Source organism: Alexandromys fortis, unplaced genomic scaffold (genome assembly GCF_014885135.2).
Source record: "Alexandromys fortis isolate MF-2015 unplaced genomic scaffold, M_Fortis_MF-2015_v1.1 scaffold_31, whole genome shotgun sequence".
Taxonomy (NCBI): Eukaryota; Metazoa; Chordata; class Mammalia; order Rodentia; family Cricetidae; genus Alexandromys; species Alexandromys fortis.
Genome location: NW_026067974.1, coordinates 15,100,986 through 15,118,163, shown reverse-complemented (window position 1 = coordinate 15,118,163; position 17,178 = coordinate 15,100,986). Strand labels below are relative to the sequence as shown.

Sequence of the window (17,178 nt, the reverse complement as noted above, 5' to 3'; positions counted from 1 at the left end):
CTACGCGAGCCCATCCAGTTCTCTGAAACGCAGTATCTCCATTTGTGAAGTGGGGACCTCGCAATCAGGCCCAAAGGAAAAAACATCATGATGAATAAAAACATCATGGGCTCTCCGGAATGCTTCATAAATGAAGGGTGGTATTTAAAAAAAGGCTACAAAGCTGAGAGGTGGTGGCACACACCTTTAATCCCAGCACTCGGGAGGCAGAAGCAGGCAGATTTCTGTGAGTTCGAGGCCAGCCTGGTCTACGGAGCAATTTCCAGAACAAAGCTACAGAGAAACTCCGTATTGAAAAACAAAACAAAGACTGCATATGGGGTTGGAGGGAATACTCAGTGGGTTAAGAACACTGGCTGCTCTTCCACAGGGCCTGGGTTTGATTCCCAGCAACCATGTGGTGCCTCACAACCATCTTCAGGTGACTGGATTCCCTGTTTTGGCTTTTGGCCTCCACAGGCATAAACATGGTGCACAGATATATACACAGGTAAAATACCCATATACATAAAATAAAAATTTAGGTCGGGGCGGGTGGCGGTGGTGCACGCCTTTAATCCCAGCACTTGGGAGGCAGAGGCAGGTGGATCTCTGTGAGTTCAAGGCCAGCCTGGTCTACAAAGCAAGTTCCAGGACAGTCAAAGTTATTAAACAGAAAAACCCTGTCTTGAAAACCACCCCCAAAAAATTAATAAATAAAATTTTTCAAAAATATTCATTTATTTATTTATTATGTATACAATATTCTGTCTGTGTGTCTGCCTGTAGGCCAGAAGAGGGCATCAGATTTCATTTCTTTCTTTTTTTTTAATCTTTTTTTAAGATTTTTTTTAATATTTATTATTTATTATGTATACAATATTCTGTCTGTGTGTCTGCCTGTAGGCCAGAAGAGGGCATCAGATTTCATTTCTTTCTTTTTTTTTAATCTTTTTTTAAGATTTTTTTTAATATTTATTATTTATTATGTATACAATATTCTGTCTGTATGTATACCTGCAGGCCAGAAGAGGGCACCAGACCTCATTACAAATGGTTGTGAGCCACCATGTGGTTGCTGGGAATTGAACTCAGGACCTTTGGTAAAGCAGGCAATGCTCTTAACCGCTGAGCCATCTCTCCAGTCCTAATAAATAAAGTTTTAAATAAGCAGAAAGGAAGGCTACAAACTAAAAAAGATTATTGAAGTGGCTGGGAACATAACTTAGTTAAACACTTGCTGCAAAGGCATGAGGACCTGAGTTCGGATCCTGGCACTCATATAAACAGCTTAACAGTGGCTGGGACCTATAATCCCAGATCTGGCTGGCAAAGAGACAGGAAGATTTCTGCAGCTCTCTAGCCAGCCAGCCTAGTGAGGTCTGAGTTCAGTGTGAGATCCTGTCTCTGGAGAGAAGGCGTCTTAGTTGGCTTTCCACTGCAGTGTAAACACCATGACCAAAAGCAGCTTGAGGAGAAAGGGGTTTATTCAGTCACTGAGGGAAGTTAGGGGCTGGAACTCAAGCAGGAGCCGAGTCAGGAACCACAGAGGAAAGCTGCATGTTCCCCAAGGCTTGTTCCCCGTGGCTTGTTCAGCTTGGCCTTTTATACAACTCAGGACCACCTGCCCAGAGGCTGAGCCACTGAAGGTGGGCTGGGTCCTCACACATCAATCATCAGTCATCAAGAAGATGCTCCCCAGGCCAGGCGGTGGTGGCGCACGCCTTTAATCCCAGCACTTGGGAGGCAGAGGCAGGCGGATCTCCGTGAGTTCGAGACCAGCCTGGTGTACAAGAGCTAGTTCCAGGACAGGAACCATAGAGAAACCCTGTCTCGAAAAACCAAAAAAAANAAAAAAAAAAAAAAAAAAAAAAAAAAAAAAAAAAAAAATCAGGACAGCAACTGAAGACACCCGCATTGACCTCTGACCTCCACGTTCATATGTGCGCACATGCATCACCCCCACACATACGCCACAGAGAGAGAGAGAGAGAGAGAGAGAGAGAGAGAGAGAGAGAGAGAGAGAGAAGGACAGACACACACACAGAGAAAGCAATGTCCTGGTTAGTTTATGTCACAAGTCATATGAGTAGAGGGAACTTCAACTGGAAAAAAATCTCTGCATAAGATCAGGCTGTAGACAAGCCTACAGGGCATTTTCTTAGATTGATGCGGGGGAGGGCCCAGCCCACTGTGAGTGGGACCGCCACTGTCCATGTGGTCCTGGGTTCTATAAAAGAGCAGGCTGAGCAAGCCAGTAAGCATTAACCCTTCCATGACCTCTGCATCAGCTCCTGCCCTTTGGAGTTCCTATCCCGACTCCCTTTGATGGTGAACTGTGGTATGGAAAAGTAAGCAAAATAAGCTCTTTCCTCCCTAAGTTGGTAATGGCGTTTCCTCACAGCAACAGACTAAAACAGGAAGGGGGAGGAAGGGAAGGAACGAGGGACAGAAATCCAAGTATGGAGAGCCTATGCCTAGCCCTTCCTACAGGAAGAGAAGCAGGAGTTCAGGCCACCCTCAGCTACGCAGACGAATAAATAAGTAAATATCAAACCTAGGGGGTTAGGAGATGGCTTAATGACTGGAAGCACTGGCTGCTCTTCCAGAGGACCCAGGTTCAATCCCTAGCTCCCACATGGCGGCTCACAACTGTCTGTAACTCCAGTTCCAGAGGTCTGACAACTTCACATAGACACATACAGGCAAAATACCAATGCACGTAGTAAATAAATAAAAACAAAACAAATAAACAAAAAAATCAAGCTTCCAATCTAGAGCTATAAACTCCATGTGACTGTGTCCACAGAGCTCACTGTGTTGTGTGTCCGGCACAACACAGCTAGAGCCTCATTTGGAAATCAGGTCTTTGCTGGGGTAATCAAGTTAAAACAAGGCTATTAGAGAGGGCTCTCGGGCAACAGGACCAGTATCCTAAAAAGAGAGGATCTGGACTCAGAGACAAATGCACACAGAGGAATGAGGACCTGTGAAGACAGAAAACAGGAGGCCTGGGGATTAGATCAGTAGCAGAGTGTTTGTTTCGCTTGCATGAAACCCTGGGTTCCATTATTAGCACTGGGGGGTGGGGTGGGGTTGGAAGGGGCTGGAGCAGTACATTTACAAGATAAGGAAGATCAAAAGCTGGGGCCTGGGAGATGGCTCCGCAGTTAAGAGCACTGGTTGCTCTTCCAAAGGGTCCTGTTTAATTCCCTAGCACTCACGCGGCAGCTCACAACTGTTTGTAACTCCTGTTCCCAAGGGATCAGACAGTCTCACACAGAAATACATGCAGGCAAAACACCAATACACATAAAATAAAAATAAAATAATTAAAGAAAAAGATCAAAAGTTGCTAAGAAGCTGACAGAAGCTAAAGAGGAGGCTAGGAAGGGCCCTTCTTGTACAGGTTTCACAGGGAGCAGTTCAGACCGTTGGCCTTAGGATTCTGAAACAACTCATTCTCTTCTGCTGCCCCAAGCCAGTGGCTGGTCCCTCGTCACAGCCACCTTTTTTTTTTTTTTTTTTTTTGGTTTTTCGAGACAGGGTTTCTCTGTGGTTTTGGAGCCTGTCCTGGAACTAGCTCTTGTAGACCAGGCTGGTCTCGAGATCCGCCTGCCTCTGCCTCCCGAGTGCTGGGATTAAAGGCGTGCGCCACCACCGCCCGGCCTCGTCATAGCCACCTTGAGACACACACACATCCAGTGCATTTGCTCTTACACGGTGCTACTTAGATTCCACATGGCGTCTTCTCACTGGCAGCCTTGTGTCCAGCCAGGAACCCTTTGGGTTCATCTGTGCCCTTAACTACACTTTAAATCCCTGGAGAGCTCCTCCTGGCTCCCAAGAGACATCCATGCCCTGGCCTCCAGGAGAGGTGGAGAATGTGGAAGACACTAACAAAGGAAGCGAGGATGGTTGGCATCGACTCTGGAAGTTCCAGTGGGCTCAGGCACAGCACTTGCTCCCTGGATGCCATCTGCAGAAGGTCTGGGGGAATGCCCAGACCGGAAGTTCCTGACCACAAGAAGCAGAAGTCATCACCATGGTGGCACACGCCTTTAATCCCAGAACTCAGGAGGCAGAGGCAAGTGGATCTCTGATGTTCAAAGCCGGCCTGGTCTACAGAGCAAGTTCTAGGACAGGACAACAGGACAGTCAGGGCTCCACAGAGAAACCCTGTCTCGAGAAACCAAAAAAAAAAAAAAAAAGTTGATGAGAAACAGGGAATTTCAAACAACAGCAAATGGAGTTTTTAACAGTGTTAGGGTCCCAACTGGATGAGCAGTTGGAAAAATAAAAGTATTTGGGCAAATGTCATTCTGAATCTGAAATCCTGAACTGGAAGCCCTGCCCCAAAGGCCAAGGCAGCTGAGGTGTTTAGGGAAAGCCCACGGGAGGGGTGTGGGTGAGCCTGGGCTAGAGACACAGTCTGTGTGATTGTCTATCAAGTAAGGGTAGCTGGGCCAGGGACCCAGAGAAAGAGAAACCCCTTTCTCAGGGGAGAAGTAGAGGACAAGAGCCATGGAGAACTGGGGGACAACAACATCTGCTTGGGAGGACTCTGCTCCCTCATCATCTGCCCTCAAGCATGTGGCTCCAAAGGGCAATAGGGTCTGGGGCCTGAGGGATCCTACGCGTGGGAGCTGGCCAGCCCAACCACACAACTACAGGGCTCGGCTCCAGAAACAACCTGAGGGAACCTGTCTGGATCCTCCCACAGAGGCCCAGGAGTCACGGAGGTTCAGAAAGACAGGACTGGGAAGGGAGACCGGAAAGAGAAGGCACCATTGGAAACTACACAGAGATTCCTTTCCCTCCTTCTGTGAAAGCTGGGGCTGTGGCAGGTCTGTGTCCTCCCCACAACCTGATCTCTGCAGTAAAGTCACCCTGGAGCCACAGGGGCTAGAAGGGAATGGTGGACGAACCCATCTAAGGCATATGCCTTGAGGGCTGACCTGGGGTGTCCCAGCTTGGGTGAGTTCCGGAGATGGTCCCCAGAGGCAAGTGGTCTCTGGAATGTCCCGTGACCACAGGCAGCTGGGATTTAGTAGCTAACTGGGGACCAGCTGCTCAGCTTGTCCCCTACCAGGCAAGTCTGGGCAGATCCCAAGATTGACAAGGAACTCTCTGTTTGGGGGAAGGGGATGGACTTTGGGCCATGGAGAAATTGGAGGGAGGACAAACTATCCCCTGAGCTTCCTACCCTGACCTGCAGGAAGGCCTGGCAGCCCCTCCCAGCTCCACAGAGGCCGGTATTTCGTAGAGGAGATAAGGGGCTGAGGGAGTGAGAAGAACTCCCAAGAACCACTTTGGAATGGAGTTATTTATGATGACGCAATGCCCAGCGAGTAATAAAGTGCATGGGCTCTTCCATTAAAACACTGCCCACACAGCTGGCACTGGGCTAAGCCCTCAACTTGCTTTCTCTTTAAAGAAGGGGAACCCAGTGGTCAAGACCTCAAGCTATAACCAGAAAAAAACTGCCTGCTACCCCCTTCCCCTCCAGAGCCAGGGGCATGGCCTTGGGCAGCTTTCTCAACCTCACCGGGCTAAGGCGGCCACTGGGCCACATCTCAAGTGACTGACCCCAAACCTTAGGTATGAGTCACACTGTCCCTGGGGCCATATCCACTGCCTGGACTTGCAGTGAGGACCCAAGAAGATAAAGATGGGGCATACATTTTTCAAGTCAGGCAGCAGAGCTTTGCCCAGAGAGCCCAGGATCTCAGCCTGGGCTGCAACTCCTGCCTGCACCTCACAAATGAGAGGCGCAGTCCCTGTGACTGAAGAGGAATCTTCTGAGGTCTGGGGACCCCTGGCCCCGAGCTCCTCCCTCCAAAGCACCCTTGAGGAGACTATACTTTGGATCTGGACACCCAGTCTCCTGCCTAGATGTACTGGGGAAGCGACTGGCATGTTCAGGGTGGTGTGGCTATGGGTATTGGAGATCTGTCTAGACTGAGGAAACACTCAGGCACCAAAAGCCGGTGGATGGCTTTCAGGGCTAAGAAAAGGGGGACTGGGGCGGAGAATAACAGGGCTTCAGTTTAACTTTATGGAATCGGTAGTGGGGTGCTGGGATGCACACATTATGAATGGAAAAGTCACCAAATTGCTCATTTGAATAGTACATTTCATGTTATATAAATTTACCAAGTATTTTTGCTCTGCCTGTGTGTGTGAGAGAGACAGAGAGAGAGAAGAGACCACAGGTGTGCAGGTACCCATAGGGGCCAGAAGAGGGTGTCGGATCGCTCTCCCGGAGCTGAAGTACAGACAGCTATGACCCACTCAACATGGGTGCCGGGATCTGAAGTCGGTCCTCTGGAAGAGCAGTAAGCCCTCTTAAGCATTGAGCCATCTCTCTGGCCCCCAATTTTTGCTTCCTGGGGACAAAGTTTTACATTGAGATGGATGATATTGACCTTCTAATTCTTACAAGTATCAGCCACTACACCAAGTTCCTGAGCTGCTGAGGATCTAACCTGGGGCTTCCCGCACACTAAGCCTTCTTCTACCAGCTGAGCTACAGTCCTGCTTCCCCCTTGTATTTAACAAAAGCTATAGGTACCTAAAGTTCAAAGACTAAAGGAAAGAGCAGGGATAACAATTGCACAGGAGGAACTGAGTTCTGAAGACAGAAACAGGTTAGAGGTTGTGGCAGGAGAGGATGCCGGAGGCTGCAGGTACAGGAAGCTGAGTTTCAGAGCCCCAGGTGTCTGCTTCCCCTCCCTGACTGGAAGCTCCTGGTGGGTGGGGGCAGGGACCTCACCCTTTTCTCTGTTGTTTAATTTACAGAGCAACATCACAGGTTCTCCTAAAAATCTGGCACTGATGGAATGAAATCAAACACGTTAAGCAGCAGAAGGTTGGTCACTGCCCACACCAGAGAAGCCAGGCTGGCTGGCACTCACCACCTCCAGGCACTGGGGAGGCTTCCCAAGACCAGAGGGGCCTGCCCAGAACCCTTGGTAGCTCAGGAGACCCAAAGGGTAGCACCCCCTAGTTTGGAGTGGGGGAAGGGACTGAGGAAGGACCATGGGTTCCTTTGTCAGACCCAGGAAGGAGAGTGGGGGCAGCTACAGGAAGTAGGGGGTGGGAAGCTCCCTCCGGAATCTATCCCCCCCCACCACCTCCTCCCCTCCTCACTTGCACAGATCTTGCACATGCTCAGTGTGCCCATGAATTGGGTTGGCTGGGGGAGGGCACTGGCTGGCACCCCCACTTAAAGGGCCAGTGCCAACCTTGCTGTTCTCAAGAGGGACAACAGAACCAGCTACTCTGCCATTCTGTGTGACTCCCTAACACTGGCAATGCTTCCTCTAGAAGCACCCATCACTTCTGTCCATGTTTCTACCCTTCCTAACCGAGCCCACTGCAGGGAGGATCTGCCAATGGGTACTGGGATTGTCACCTGGGATCACAAAGTCCCAGAGAGAGAACCAGCCAGGCAGGCAAGCAGGCATGGTGGGATGCTTGAACCATCAGCTCCACGAAAGAATCGCTGTCTGGGCCTCTCCTGGCCCAGAGGTCAGAGGGAAGTGAGCCTCTCTGAGCTTTACTCTGGAAGCCAGTTTTCCCCAGCTGTGGGGGTGAGGAAGTGCCTCTGTTGTACACTGGGATATACAGGCCTTCCTCCCGACCTGGCTGCCAAAGAGAACAGCAGAAAGGAAAGTGGAGGTCACATGAAAGGGGCTCACACCTGGCCTCCAGCTCTCCCCAGCATCAAGTTCTCAAGATGGCTTCTTCTCCTGGCACTGCTGACCCTAAGACTGGGGGGCCCAGCTGGAGGCCAGAGCCGACAGGACTTTCTTCAGGCCGGACCCTTTCCCAGATCACACCCACCCTTTGCTTTGTTTTCTTCTTGCTCCACCCAGTCCATTGTCACCCCCCCCCCAAACACACACCCCACCCCATCTTCCCAGCCTTGGGGAAATTAATTCACCTCTGTGGTATCCTGGCCAAGAGCCCTTCAGCCATTTTGTGTGTATGTAAGGGGCGGAGGTGGCTGGCAGCTTCCCTCCCTCACACTCCTCAGCTCTTCAGCTCTCAGACCAAGAGGGGCCAGCCTCCTCACCTGCCCTTTGCCCAGCAACTTGCAATCACGCCGCACATGGACCACTCCACACCCTGCCCCCCCCCCCCACATCAGCAGCCCTTTGGAATCTTTTCTTCCTGTCCTTGTTACACACACATACACACACATACACACACTTTGCCTCTGGGTAAACAACCTTGTCGTGGTGTTCCCAGGCTCTGTTCTAAGGAAGCAGCAGCTGGGAGGCTGCAAGCCTTGGGTCCCAGGCTAGTATACTGCAGGCCCCTGGCAGGCTATCCTGGAATCTGGACAGTCACTTCCTCTCTGGACCTTGGGTTTCCCATCAGCAAAGTGGGACAACCGTTCTGGCTGACGACAGTCAGGGAATGCAAGAGAAAGGTACAAAACCTTTGACCAGGATTCTGGAGACAGATCTCGCAGCCCCAGGCTTTGCTTTCTCTGGAAACCAATCCCTCCTTCCAGCAGGCTGTAGAAGGTGCTGGCCAGGCCTGGGTGGGGCAGGACAGAAATAAAAGTTGTCCTGGCAATACGCAGGGTTTGTCAACATTTCCAGCCCTAACAGTTCCCAGCCCTGAGCCCTTCTCTTGCCCGATGTGGTTGTTCCAAGCCTCTGGAAGGGAAAATTGGCTAAATCCTCAAGGTCTCTGCTCCTCCCTGTGCCTGGGCCAGAAACAGGGGCTCACTGGTGAACTAAACTGCCCTGTCACCACTGAAGTTATTATCCTCAGTACCAGCCATAGGTGACACAGGGATGGTATCTGCTGGGGTGAGGGTGGGTACACAGCGTCTCTGCCTTCTCTATCCTGGCTCCCCTAGCCCACAGCATCGTGCAGTTGGTTCGTACTTCACAGTGAATTGATCACACACTTAATTAGGCCGACAGGAGGATGCCAAGGGAGGCAACAGAAAAGTCCTACAGAAAAGCTCTGCTAAGAATCCACTCACTGTCCCCTCTGTCTTGCCACAGGGAATCTTGAGTGTTTACTTCTAAGTGCCCCTCCCGGAGGTAAGGGGGGGGGGATGAACCATAAAGACCAGCTTAGGTTGGAAGCTAGGGTGGGAGGGTCTCAAGATCAAGGAGGCTCAGCCCTCTGAACTGTGCTGGGGGATCCTGGGAACAAGGTCAGAACAAACTCCAAGCTGGAGCCTGCTCCTCCAGGAGGGTCTCATTCTGTAGCACAGGCCAGCTTCAAATTTGTGATCCTCCTGCCTGAAGATTGGAATGGCAGGCATTGTTCGCAGCCCCACTATCACGAGGCAACTGGAATATCAGGTTCTAGCTGAACCTGGGACTCCTGACTGAGTTCTCTATCCCACATCTGACTGACTCCCTCAGGATGATTACTCCAAGACTTACGAGTGTGGTCCGGGAACCCGGCTAGAAGTTGGCTGTCTCCTCAGGCTTGGAGCAAGGGGAAACTGAGACCTCTCTAGGACAATGAGCTTACTCCATGCTTCCAGAATGCTGGGTAAATGTACCTGCTGCCACTAACCTATGTCCCCAGCCCACAAGGTTTTCGATTGTTTGTTTTTTGTTGGTTTTTTTAATTAGGATTTTGTATTAATGTGTTTGTTAATATGCATGTACATGTGTACGTGTGTGCATGTGTGCGTGTGTGAGCGAGAGAGAGAGAGGTCAAAATACCCATACATATAAAATTAAGTTTTTTTGTTTTTTTTTTTTGGTTTTTCGAGACAGGGTTTCTTTGTGGCTTTGGAGCCTGTCCTGGCACTAGCTCTGTAGACCAGGCTGGTCTCGAATTCACAAAGATCCGCCTGCCTCTGCCTCCCGAGTGCTGGGATTAAAGGCGTGCGCCACCATCGCCCGGCCTAAAATTAAGTTTTTTAAAAAATAAAAAGGATGGGCTGGAGAGATGGCTCAGTGGTTAAGAGCACATACTGCTCTTCCTGAGGATCTGAGTTCAATTCCCAGCACCCACATCAGGCAGCTTACAATTGCCTGTAATTGTAATTGTAGTGATATTTCATTTGTAAATATTTTAATAAATAAAGGTTGCCTGACGATCAGAGAGTAAAACAGCCACCCTGGTCAGCTTTACAGACCAGGCAGTGGTGACACACACCTTTAATCCCAATAACCACATTAGTTTGCTGTAGAAACCAGGCAGTAGTGGTGCATGCCTTTACTCCTAACACTAGAGAGGAATATAAAACAGGAGGAGACAGCCCTCACACAGTCTCATTCTGAGGATTCCAGAGCAGGATCGCCATTTCGAACTGAAGTAAAAGTAAGAGCCAGTGGTTGGCTCTTTTGCTTTTCTGAACTTCAGGCTGAACCCCAATATCTGTCTCTGGGTTTTTATTAATCGTGCTACAGTCTATAACCCCAGCTTCAGGGGCATCTGACACCTCAGACATCTGTGCACACTTGCACATGTGCCATATATATATATATATATATATATATATCCACACAGTCACATAATTAAAATAATAAAAATAAATCTTAAAATAGGAATTTGGAGTCTAAAGCAGGGCCCTAGTGAAATCAATTCTAGCCACTCCCAGTGGTTCTCATATGGCCATTTAATTCCTCTTAAAAAGTAAGATGACATCAAAGACCCAACCGTGGAAATGACAAGGAAAACTCTGACCTTGCCTTAGCAGTTCTCAAAGGAGGGAGGGACACTGGGAGTAGCTTTCATCTGTCACCTGCCTCCTTGTGACCCAGCTGGCCCACGTGGGTATGAAATAGGGCCTCATCCTGGGGGCCGGTGGTCCCTTCTGTGGCTGGCTTCTGGTCACAGCAGCTGCCATCTCGGCTCCACATCTCGTTCTCCTGCCGAAGCCTCTGGTTTTCAGTCCGGAGTCTCTCCACCTCAGCCGCCAGCTCTTCCACCTGTTGACAGGGCAGCCTGTTAGGGCGCCCCTGCAGCTGCTGGAGCCTCCGAGTTTCCTGCTCAGCCTGCGATAGCCGCCTCTCTAAATCCAGGTAGTCTCGCACCAGCTCCTGCTTGCTGAGGCGCTGAAGGCTCTCAGTGTGGTACCGCTCGTAGGCCTCAGAGAAGTCCCTCTGCTGGAATTCCCCGTGAGCTCGGCCCTGCCCATCACTGTCCCCTGCTTCATTCTCCCCACTGGAGGAGCCTGGGTGGGACAGCCCGTGGAGCACATCCAAGTTAGGCTCCTCCAGGTCACGGTCATTCATGAGGAACTGGGTAGTGTTGTAGGGTGCCAAGGGCTGGCCTTTGGCGAACATCTCCTCACGGACCCGGGAGGCCCTCTGGCTCTGCCTCTCATCTCGCTGCTGCTTCTCAGCCCAGCTCAGTTCTAAGTATGGCCGCCAGTGCCTCTTGCGCTTTGACGGCCGCCGACGGTGCTTCTTTCGGGCCAGCACCGCCTCCACTGAACATCGCCGTGGGCTCTGGGTCTGAGAACCCCTATTGTTACAAGCTGAGCCTGCCCCAGCTGGAGCAAAACCTTCATCCCCTGAGTGTAGCCCCTTTCCCGATGGCAGAAGCAAGGAACCATCAAAGTCACGAGGCTCATGGGCTATCTGGGGGCTCGGCAGACCAGCAGAAGTCTAGAGAGAGGAAGAAGGGGAAGTCACAGGCAGCCTTTCCCTGGGAGTAGAATCCTTCCCAGCACACCCAGCCCCTCACACCGGCCTCACGTGCTCACGATTTACTTAGCTAACCCGTCTTCCAGTAGGGAGAACAGACTTCAGTGACATCTCCCTGTTGCTGGCCATCTCTTTTTTCTTTTTTTTTTTTTTTTTTTTTTTTGGTTTTTTGAGACAGGGTTTCTCTGTGGCTTTGGAGCCTGTCCTGGAACTAGCTCTGTAGACCAGACTGGTCTCGAACTCACAGAGATCCACCTGCCTCTGCCTCCCAAGTGCTGGGATTAAAGGTGTGCGCCACCATAGCCCGGCCCTCTTTTATCTTTTTGACATAGCATCTTCAAAGACCAGGTTGGCTTTGAATTCATTTGGGCAACCAAAGACAACCTTGAACTTCTGATCTTCCTGCCTCTACCCACAGAATGCTGGATTATGGACATATGCTATCAAGCCTGGTTTATGCAGTGCTGGAGATCAAGCCCAGGGCTTCATGCATGCTGGGTAGCCATAATTGAGCTATCCTCTTCACCACAGCTCATTTCAACGTCCAGAACCAGACCTAGAACAGGCCTTCCACAAATGAAAGCTAGGGAAGCTAGATGTGGTAGCCCAAACCTGTAAATCCCGGAATCAGGGTAGCTAAGGCAGGAGGATCAGAACTTCAAGCCAGGCTCAAGGACAGCCTGGGCTACCTGAACACCTTCACAGGTACCCACACTGAGAAAGGATTTATACTTGGGTTTAATGCTCTGCTCTGCTTGAAATCGAGGTCTTCCTACTGTAACCCAGGCTAGCCTCCAACTCACCATCCTCCTGCCTCAGCCTCACAAGTAGCTGGGATTAATAACAGGTAAAGGACACCAAAACTAGCTCTGAAGTCAATAACTGTACTGAAGCCGGAGTCACACATGCTCAGCAGACACAGTGTTACTCAGCTGTATTCCTAGACCTTGAACTTCGGTTCTGAAATAGAGTCTAAGTTTTCCAGGCTGAACTTGAACTCGCTCTGTACCCTGGCAAGTCCCGAATTTATAATCCACCTGCCTCAGCCTCCAGAGTAGCTAGGATTAGAGACCTGTGTTACCAGGCCAGGGGTTGAGTTTACTAGCTTTTGAACAGGGATTCCCTGCCCCCCACCCCCCTGAAAATTATATAACTAAACCTGCTTCCAGCTCTTTGCATGGCTGACCCTTTCCTGTTCCCCATGCTTCAGTTCTAATGCTGTCTGTCAAGTGATGTTCCCCATAAAGACCTCCAGAAAGCGGCTCTCCTTCCTCCCCTCCCAGCTACTCTGTCACGTCCCACAGGTAATGTCACAGCTAGCACCTAGCATATTACTATTTACCATCTGTCTTCATTCCCTGAGAAGGTGCCACTTTACCCCCATGCTCAGTAAATACAAGTTTGTTTCTCTCCTTACGTGAGAAGCATCAAGAGGTCATAACCAAGGAGAGGCTACAGGGAGATTTTGATACTTTGAAGCAGAGAAAGAATCTATCAGGCCCAGCACTGCGAGACAGAAGCAAGTGGATTTCTCCATCTGAGGCCAGTCTGTCAAGTTCCAGGCCAGCCAGGGCTACACAAGGAGACCTTGGGAGAGGGGAGAGGAAGGAGTCTTGTGTCTGCAAAGGGCATCTGCTTATCTGTGTGGTGAGGGTGGGAGCCCTGGGTGTGGGGGATAAGGGACAAATTGCTCCAAGTTTGTGGTTTGGGAGCTTTCTAATAATAACCACTGTCATTCACGTGTTGTTTTATACAACACGAATGGTATCTGAGCAGGGGTTCCTTTGTAGAGTTTCATTCCATTCACTTATTATGTGTGCGTGCAGACGAACCCTACTTACAGGGCCTGAGTGTATTTGTGTGTGTGTGTGTGTGTGTGTAGGTCAGAAGATAGACGTGGGAGTTGGTTTTTCCTTTCTACCATGTAGATCCTGGGGGTTGCACTCAGACTGTCAGGCTGGGTACAAGCATTTTACCTGCTAAGCCAGCTTGCTGGCCTCTGAGCAGGGGATTTTAAGGTTTACATTGGGGCGATAAACTATTTGCAGCCTTTTAAGAGCAGGAGTATGTATAGGTATTGCTGGATTGTTTGGGGGGGGGGTCGTTTGGGGAGCAGTCTTACTTGGTACTCCAGCATAGTCTGGAACTCATTCTGTAGACCACCCTGGTCTCTAATCCTCAGCGGTCCTGCTTCAACCTCCTGAGTGCTGGGATTATGCATCTGAAGCATCATGCTGCCTGTTTTATGATGTATTTCAGAGACAGAGCCTAAAGGAAACTCTAGGGGTGGCGATAGGTTGTGAGGTGTCTGTTCTGCCCCTTCGCCTGCAGGAAGACCAGATGTGACTGGTCTCGTCTCATCTCTAAGATGGAACTGTTGCCCATCCTAGAGAGACAAAGTACTGGGCATAGAAACCCAAGATGGCGTATTTGTATGTTTATTGTCAGTTACCTGTCCCCAGCCCTCAATCCCCTAGTGATTCTTGCCCCAAACCAGCTGTCTGCTGTCCCTTTACCCCCATTTTCACTGTGAGAAATAAGTTCTGTAACCTGCAGGAGTCACTTGCCCTTCCTGAACAGTTTAGCCTTGATGAGCCATTAGTTTCAATGCATAAGAAACCCTGGAAATGGCTAGGTAGGAGGGGCCAAAAGCCACTCTGAGCCACGCATAGTGAGAGGCACATATAATGCCCGCACTTGGGAGGTGGAGGCAGAGGCAGTGAATCTCGGTGAGTTTGAGGCCAGCCTGGTCTACAGAGCAAGTCCCAGGATAGCCAGGGCCACACAGAGAACCCCAGCTCACAACCTATCTCCACCCCCAAGAGTTCCCCTTAGGCTCCATCTCTGAAACAAAACAAACAAAGGGCTGGGATGCAGCTCAGGGATAAGGCGCTTTTCTAGCATTGGGAGGCCCTGGGTTCAAGCCCAGCACCGTGAAGTCCACAACAATTCTCTGGGTCTTGCCTTTTTGATATTTTGGAAGTGCTGGTAATGAGAGAATAGGCCAAGGGGGGCCAATGAGAGCCAGCATGAGCTGGGGCGCTAGGGGTTCCTGTTCAGCCCATAGGTTTCATTTACTGGGAGCTTTAGGATCTTTCTCTCTTCTGAGCCCCCCCCCCCCCCCCCCCCCCCCCCGTTTTTGGCTTTTTTGTTTTGTTTTGTTTTAGATTAAAACTCTTTTCCTGTTTCATTCTTGGTTCTCGGCCCTTCTCGGCCCTGGGAGTAAAAAAAGTGCAAATATCCAACCAAGTTATTTGACCTTGAAGTTCCTAGTCATTAAGTGAGAGGCATGGTCTTCTGTGTTTAAAGTGGGATTTTGTTGTTTGTAGGCTGCGTGATTCCGGAAAAGGTATTGCAGCTCTCAGAACTTTAGCTTCTGTCAACTGGAAATAATTCCTCCCTTGAAGGGTTTTTAGGAATTCGTGAGATACCACTGAGTCACAGTCTGGCCTACTTCCCAGAGCACAGTACAAGCCTCACTGACAACGCTGGCTTTCTAGCTGGGTGTGGTGATGCAAGCTGTAATTTTAGCACCTGTAAGGCTGAAACAAGACCCTGGTTACAAGTTCAAGGCCAGCTGGGGACTCATAGAAAGACCCCCCCTCCCCCATCACAAACAACAAAAACAAAACAAGATACTGGTTTTCTAAATCTGCCAGGACATTTGAAACAACAACAACAATAAAAAAATTTAAAAAAAAAAAATAAAGGATTTCAGGTGTTTGAGCCCACATTCAGGGTTTTCAGGTGGCCGGGAGGGGTGGGTACTTACCTTCGCCTCCTCCAGGGCTGCTGGTGACTCTGAATTACAGTTGCTATGGTTCAGAGTGGCCATCTTCTCCTGTCTCAGCAGATGCGTTGCACTAGTGTTACCTGCTTGTGAACAACAACAGAAACCTAAGTCCTCAGGCAGAATCTGGTTGGCCAGGCTCTGTCTGCCTCAGCAGCAGCAGCCATTTTGTGGCCCCAGAGCTGCTTGCCTTCACTTTCAAATGAAGGCTCCGAAAGCTGCTCCCATACCCTAGTTTTCAGACCTCTGGTCAGCAAGGGGCCAAATGGGACCGAGAGACCATCTTTCCGGTCCTGTTCTGTAGGCCCCAGGCCTCTACTCTCCTAGCAAGTGAAGACCAGGCTGGCAGTTAGGAAGGTAGGCCTAAGTTTTGTCCCCTGGACAGGAAGGTAGGAAGGAAACTGCTTGGGGAAGCTGGGGGTGGGGATCTGTGACTCCTGGAACCCCCTGTCTTGACGCCCTCAACCTCTCCAGGCTGGGACCTGGGCAGAACCTACAGTCTAAGTCTTTGCGTTTACAGAGTCTGATGGCTACCCTCTTGCCTCAAGGGACGGGGAAATGGGGGAAAGAAGTCATCATACTACATGCAGCTGAAGGAAAAATCAAATGGGGGTAAAAAAATGGGTTTCTTGGAGGAGGGGAAAAAGTCATGGAAGGGAGGTTTTAGCAAAGGTGGGACTGACCTATTTGCTGTCAAGGGCTTAGTGTACACCACTACTTCTGTGTGTCTTTCTGTGCGACCGCCTGTCCATGAAATTCTCAACGCCTCAGCCCTACCTCTTGCTGCAGTAGCAGCAGCTCTGGCCAAGCCGCTCAGGCACTAAGATGGGGGGAGATGGGGGGGGGGGAGAAGAGGACAGCCTGGCAGCGCAATGACTGCTGGGGGTTGTAGTTCTTCCACGCTAGGAAAGCAGCCCAGGATACCTTCAAGCTCCCTTACGTCAACAACCATACCCAGCAACGCCAAAACCTATCTGCTTTTGCGTGGACGTCCCGCGCTCACCGATCTCTTCTTTGATTGGGTCGCTTGCCTGCCAATCTCCTCACTTTAATCAACAACGAGCTGTGCGGAAGCACAACTGGACCCGCCCTGACAGAACTCAATTAAAGAGTTCATTGATGGCGTTAGTCTTTACCAGGAAGAAAACTAGATCCGGCCGGGAGGGGCGGGACTTGCGCGCGGAGTGATCCGTAGCCTTGAGGAAGGCGACGAGCAGCTCGGTGGCCGCCGCCGCCATTTTGGGCTGGGAGGAGGCAGCGGAGGGACTCGCTGCGCAGTGAGAGCACCCCATGGGGGGTGGTCCGGGCGCGGGGAGAGGCCGGGCCGAGTGGGCTGCCTGAAGTGGCGGTGCCGGGAGACGGCGGGAAGTTGGGTCGGGGGCCGGGGAGGGGAAGGTTGGTGTCTCCCCGGCCGAGCCCAGTCCTCAAACCGTCCCGGCAGCCCCGCAGCCTCGCCTTCGAGAGCGGGGTTTTGGGGTAATCACCGCGTATTTCCCGTGATCACAACAGAGGAGAGGCCAGTAAGACGGCTTCCCCTTTGCTGTGTTTCCTCCGGGACGCGGATCCTGAGGCCAAGCTCTGCCAAGGCCTCTCCCCACCCCCATTCATTTCTGGGTATGGCGGCGAGGCCCGGCGTAGCTGGACCCCCCAATCTGAAGGACGAGGTGGGCGCGACGCCAGTTGAAGACTCTGGCTCGCGGGGATGGGCCGAGGTTGCAACTCTGGCCTCATGCCCTCCGCGGTGCTGGTCAGCTGGAGGCTCGGAGA

General features: G+C 50.9%; 1 protein-coding gene across 6 annotated transcripts; it reads right to left on the bottom strand.

The window, feature by feature from the left end:
* Positions 1-10,573: 10,573 nt before the first annotated feature.
* Hexim2 (HEXIM P-TEFb complex subunit 2) lies at positions 10,574-16,906 on the bottom strand. 6 transcript variants are annotated; one of them, XM_050157003.1, is made up of 3 exons: positions 16,548-16,906; positions 15,394-15,497; positions 10,574-11,582 (listed from the first exon to the last, which is right to left on the bottom strand). In XM_050157003.1, exons 2-3 carry the CDS (start codon positions 15,454-15,456, stop codon positions 10,704-10,706), a joined length of 942 nt encoding a protein of 313 aa, XP_050012960.1. In that variant the 5' UTR covers positions 15,457-15,497; positions 16,548-16,906; the 3' UTR covers positions 10,574-10,703. The 6 variants fall into 6 exon arrangements, with proteins under 6 accessions (XP_050012960.1, XP_050012959.1, XP_050012955.1 ...); XM_050157002.1 differs by having other exon boundaries at positions 15,394-15,494; positions 16,548-16,655; XM_050156998.1 differs by lacking the exon at positions 16,548-16,906 and adding an exon at positions 16,095-16,260 and having other exon boundaries at positions 15,394-15,494.
* Positions 16,907-17,178: the final 272 nt, after the last annotated feature.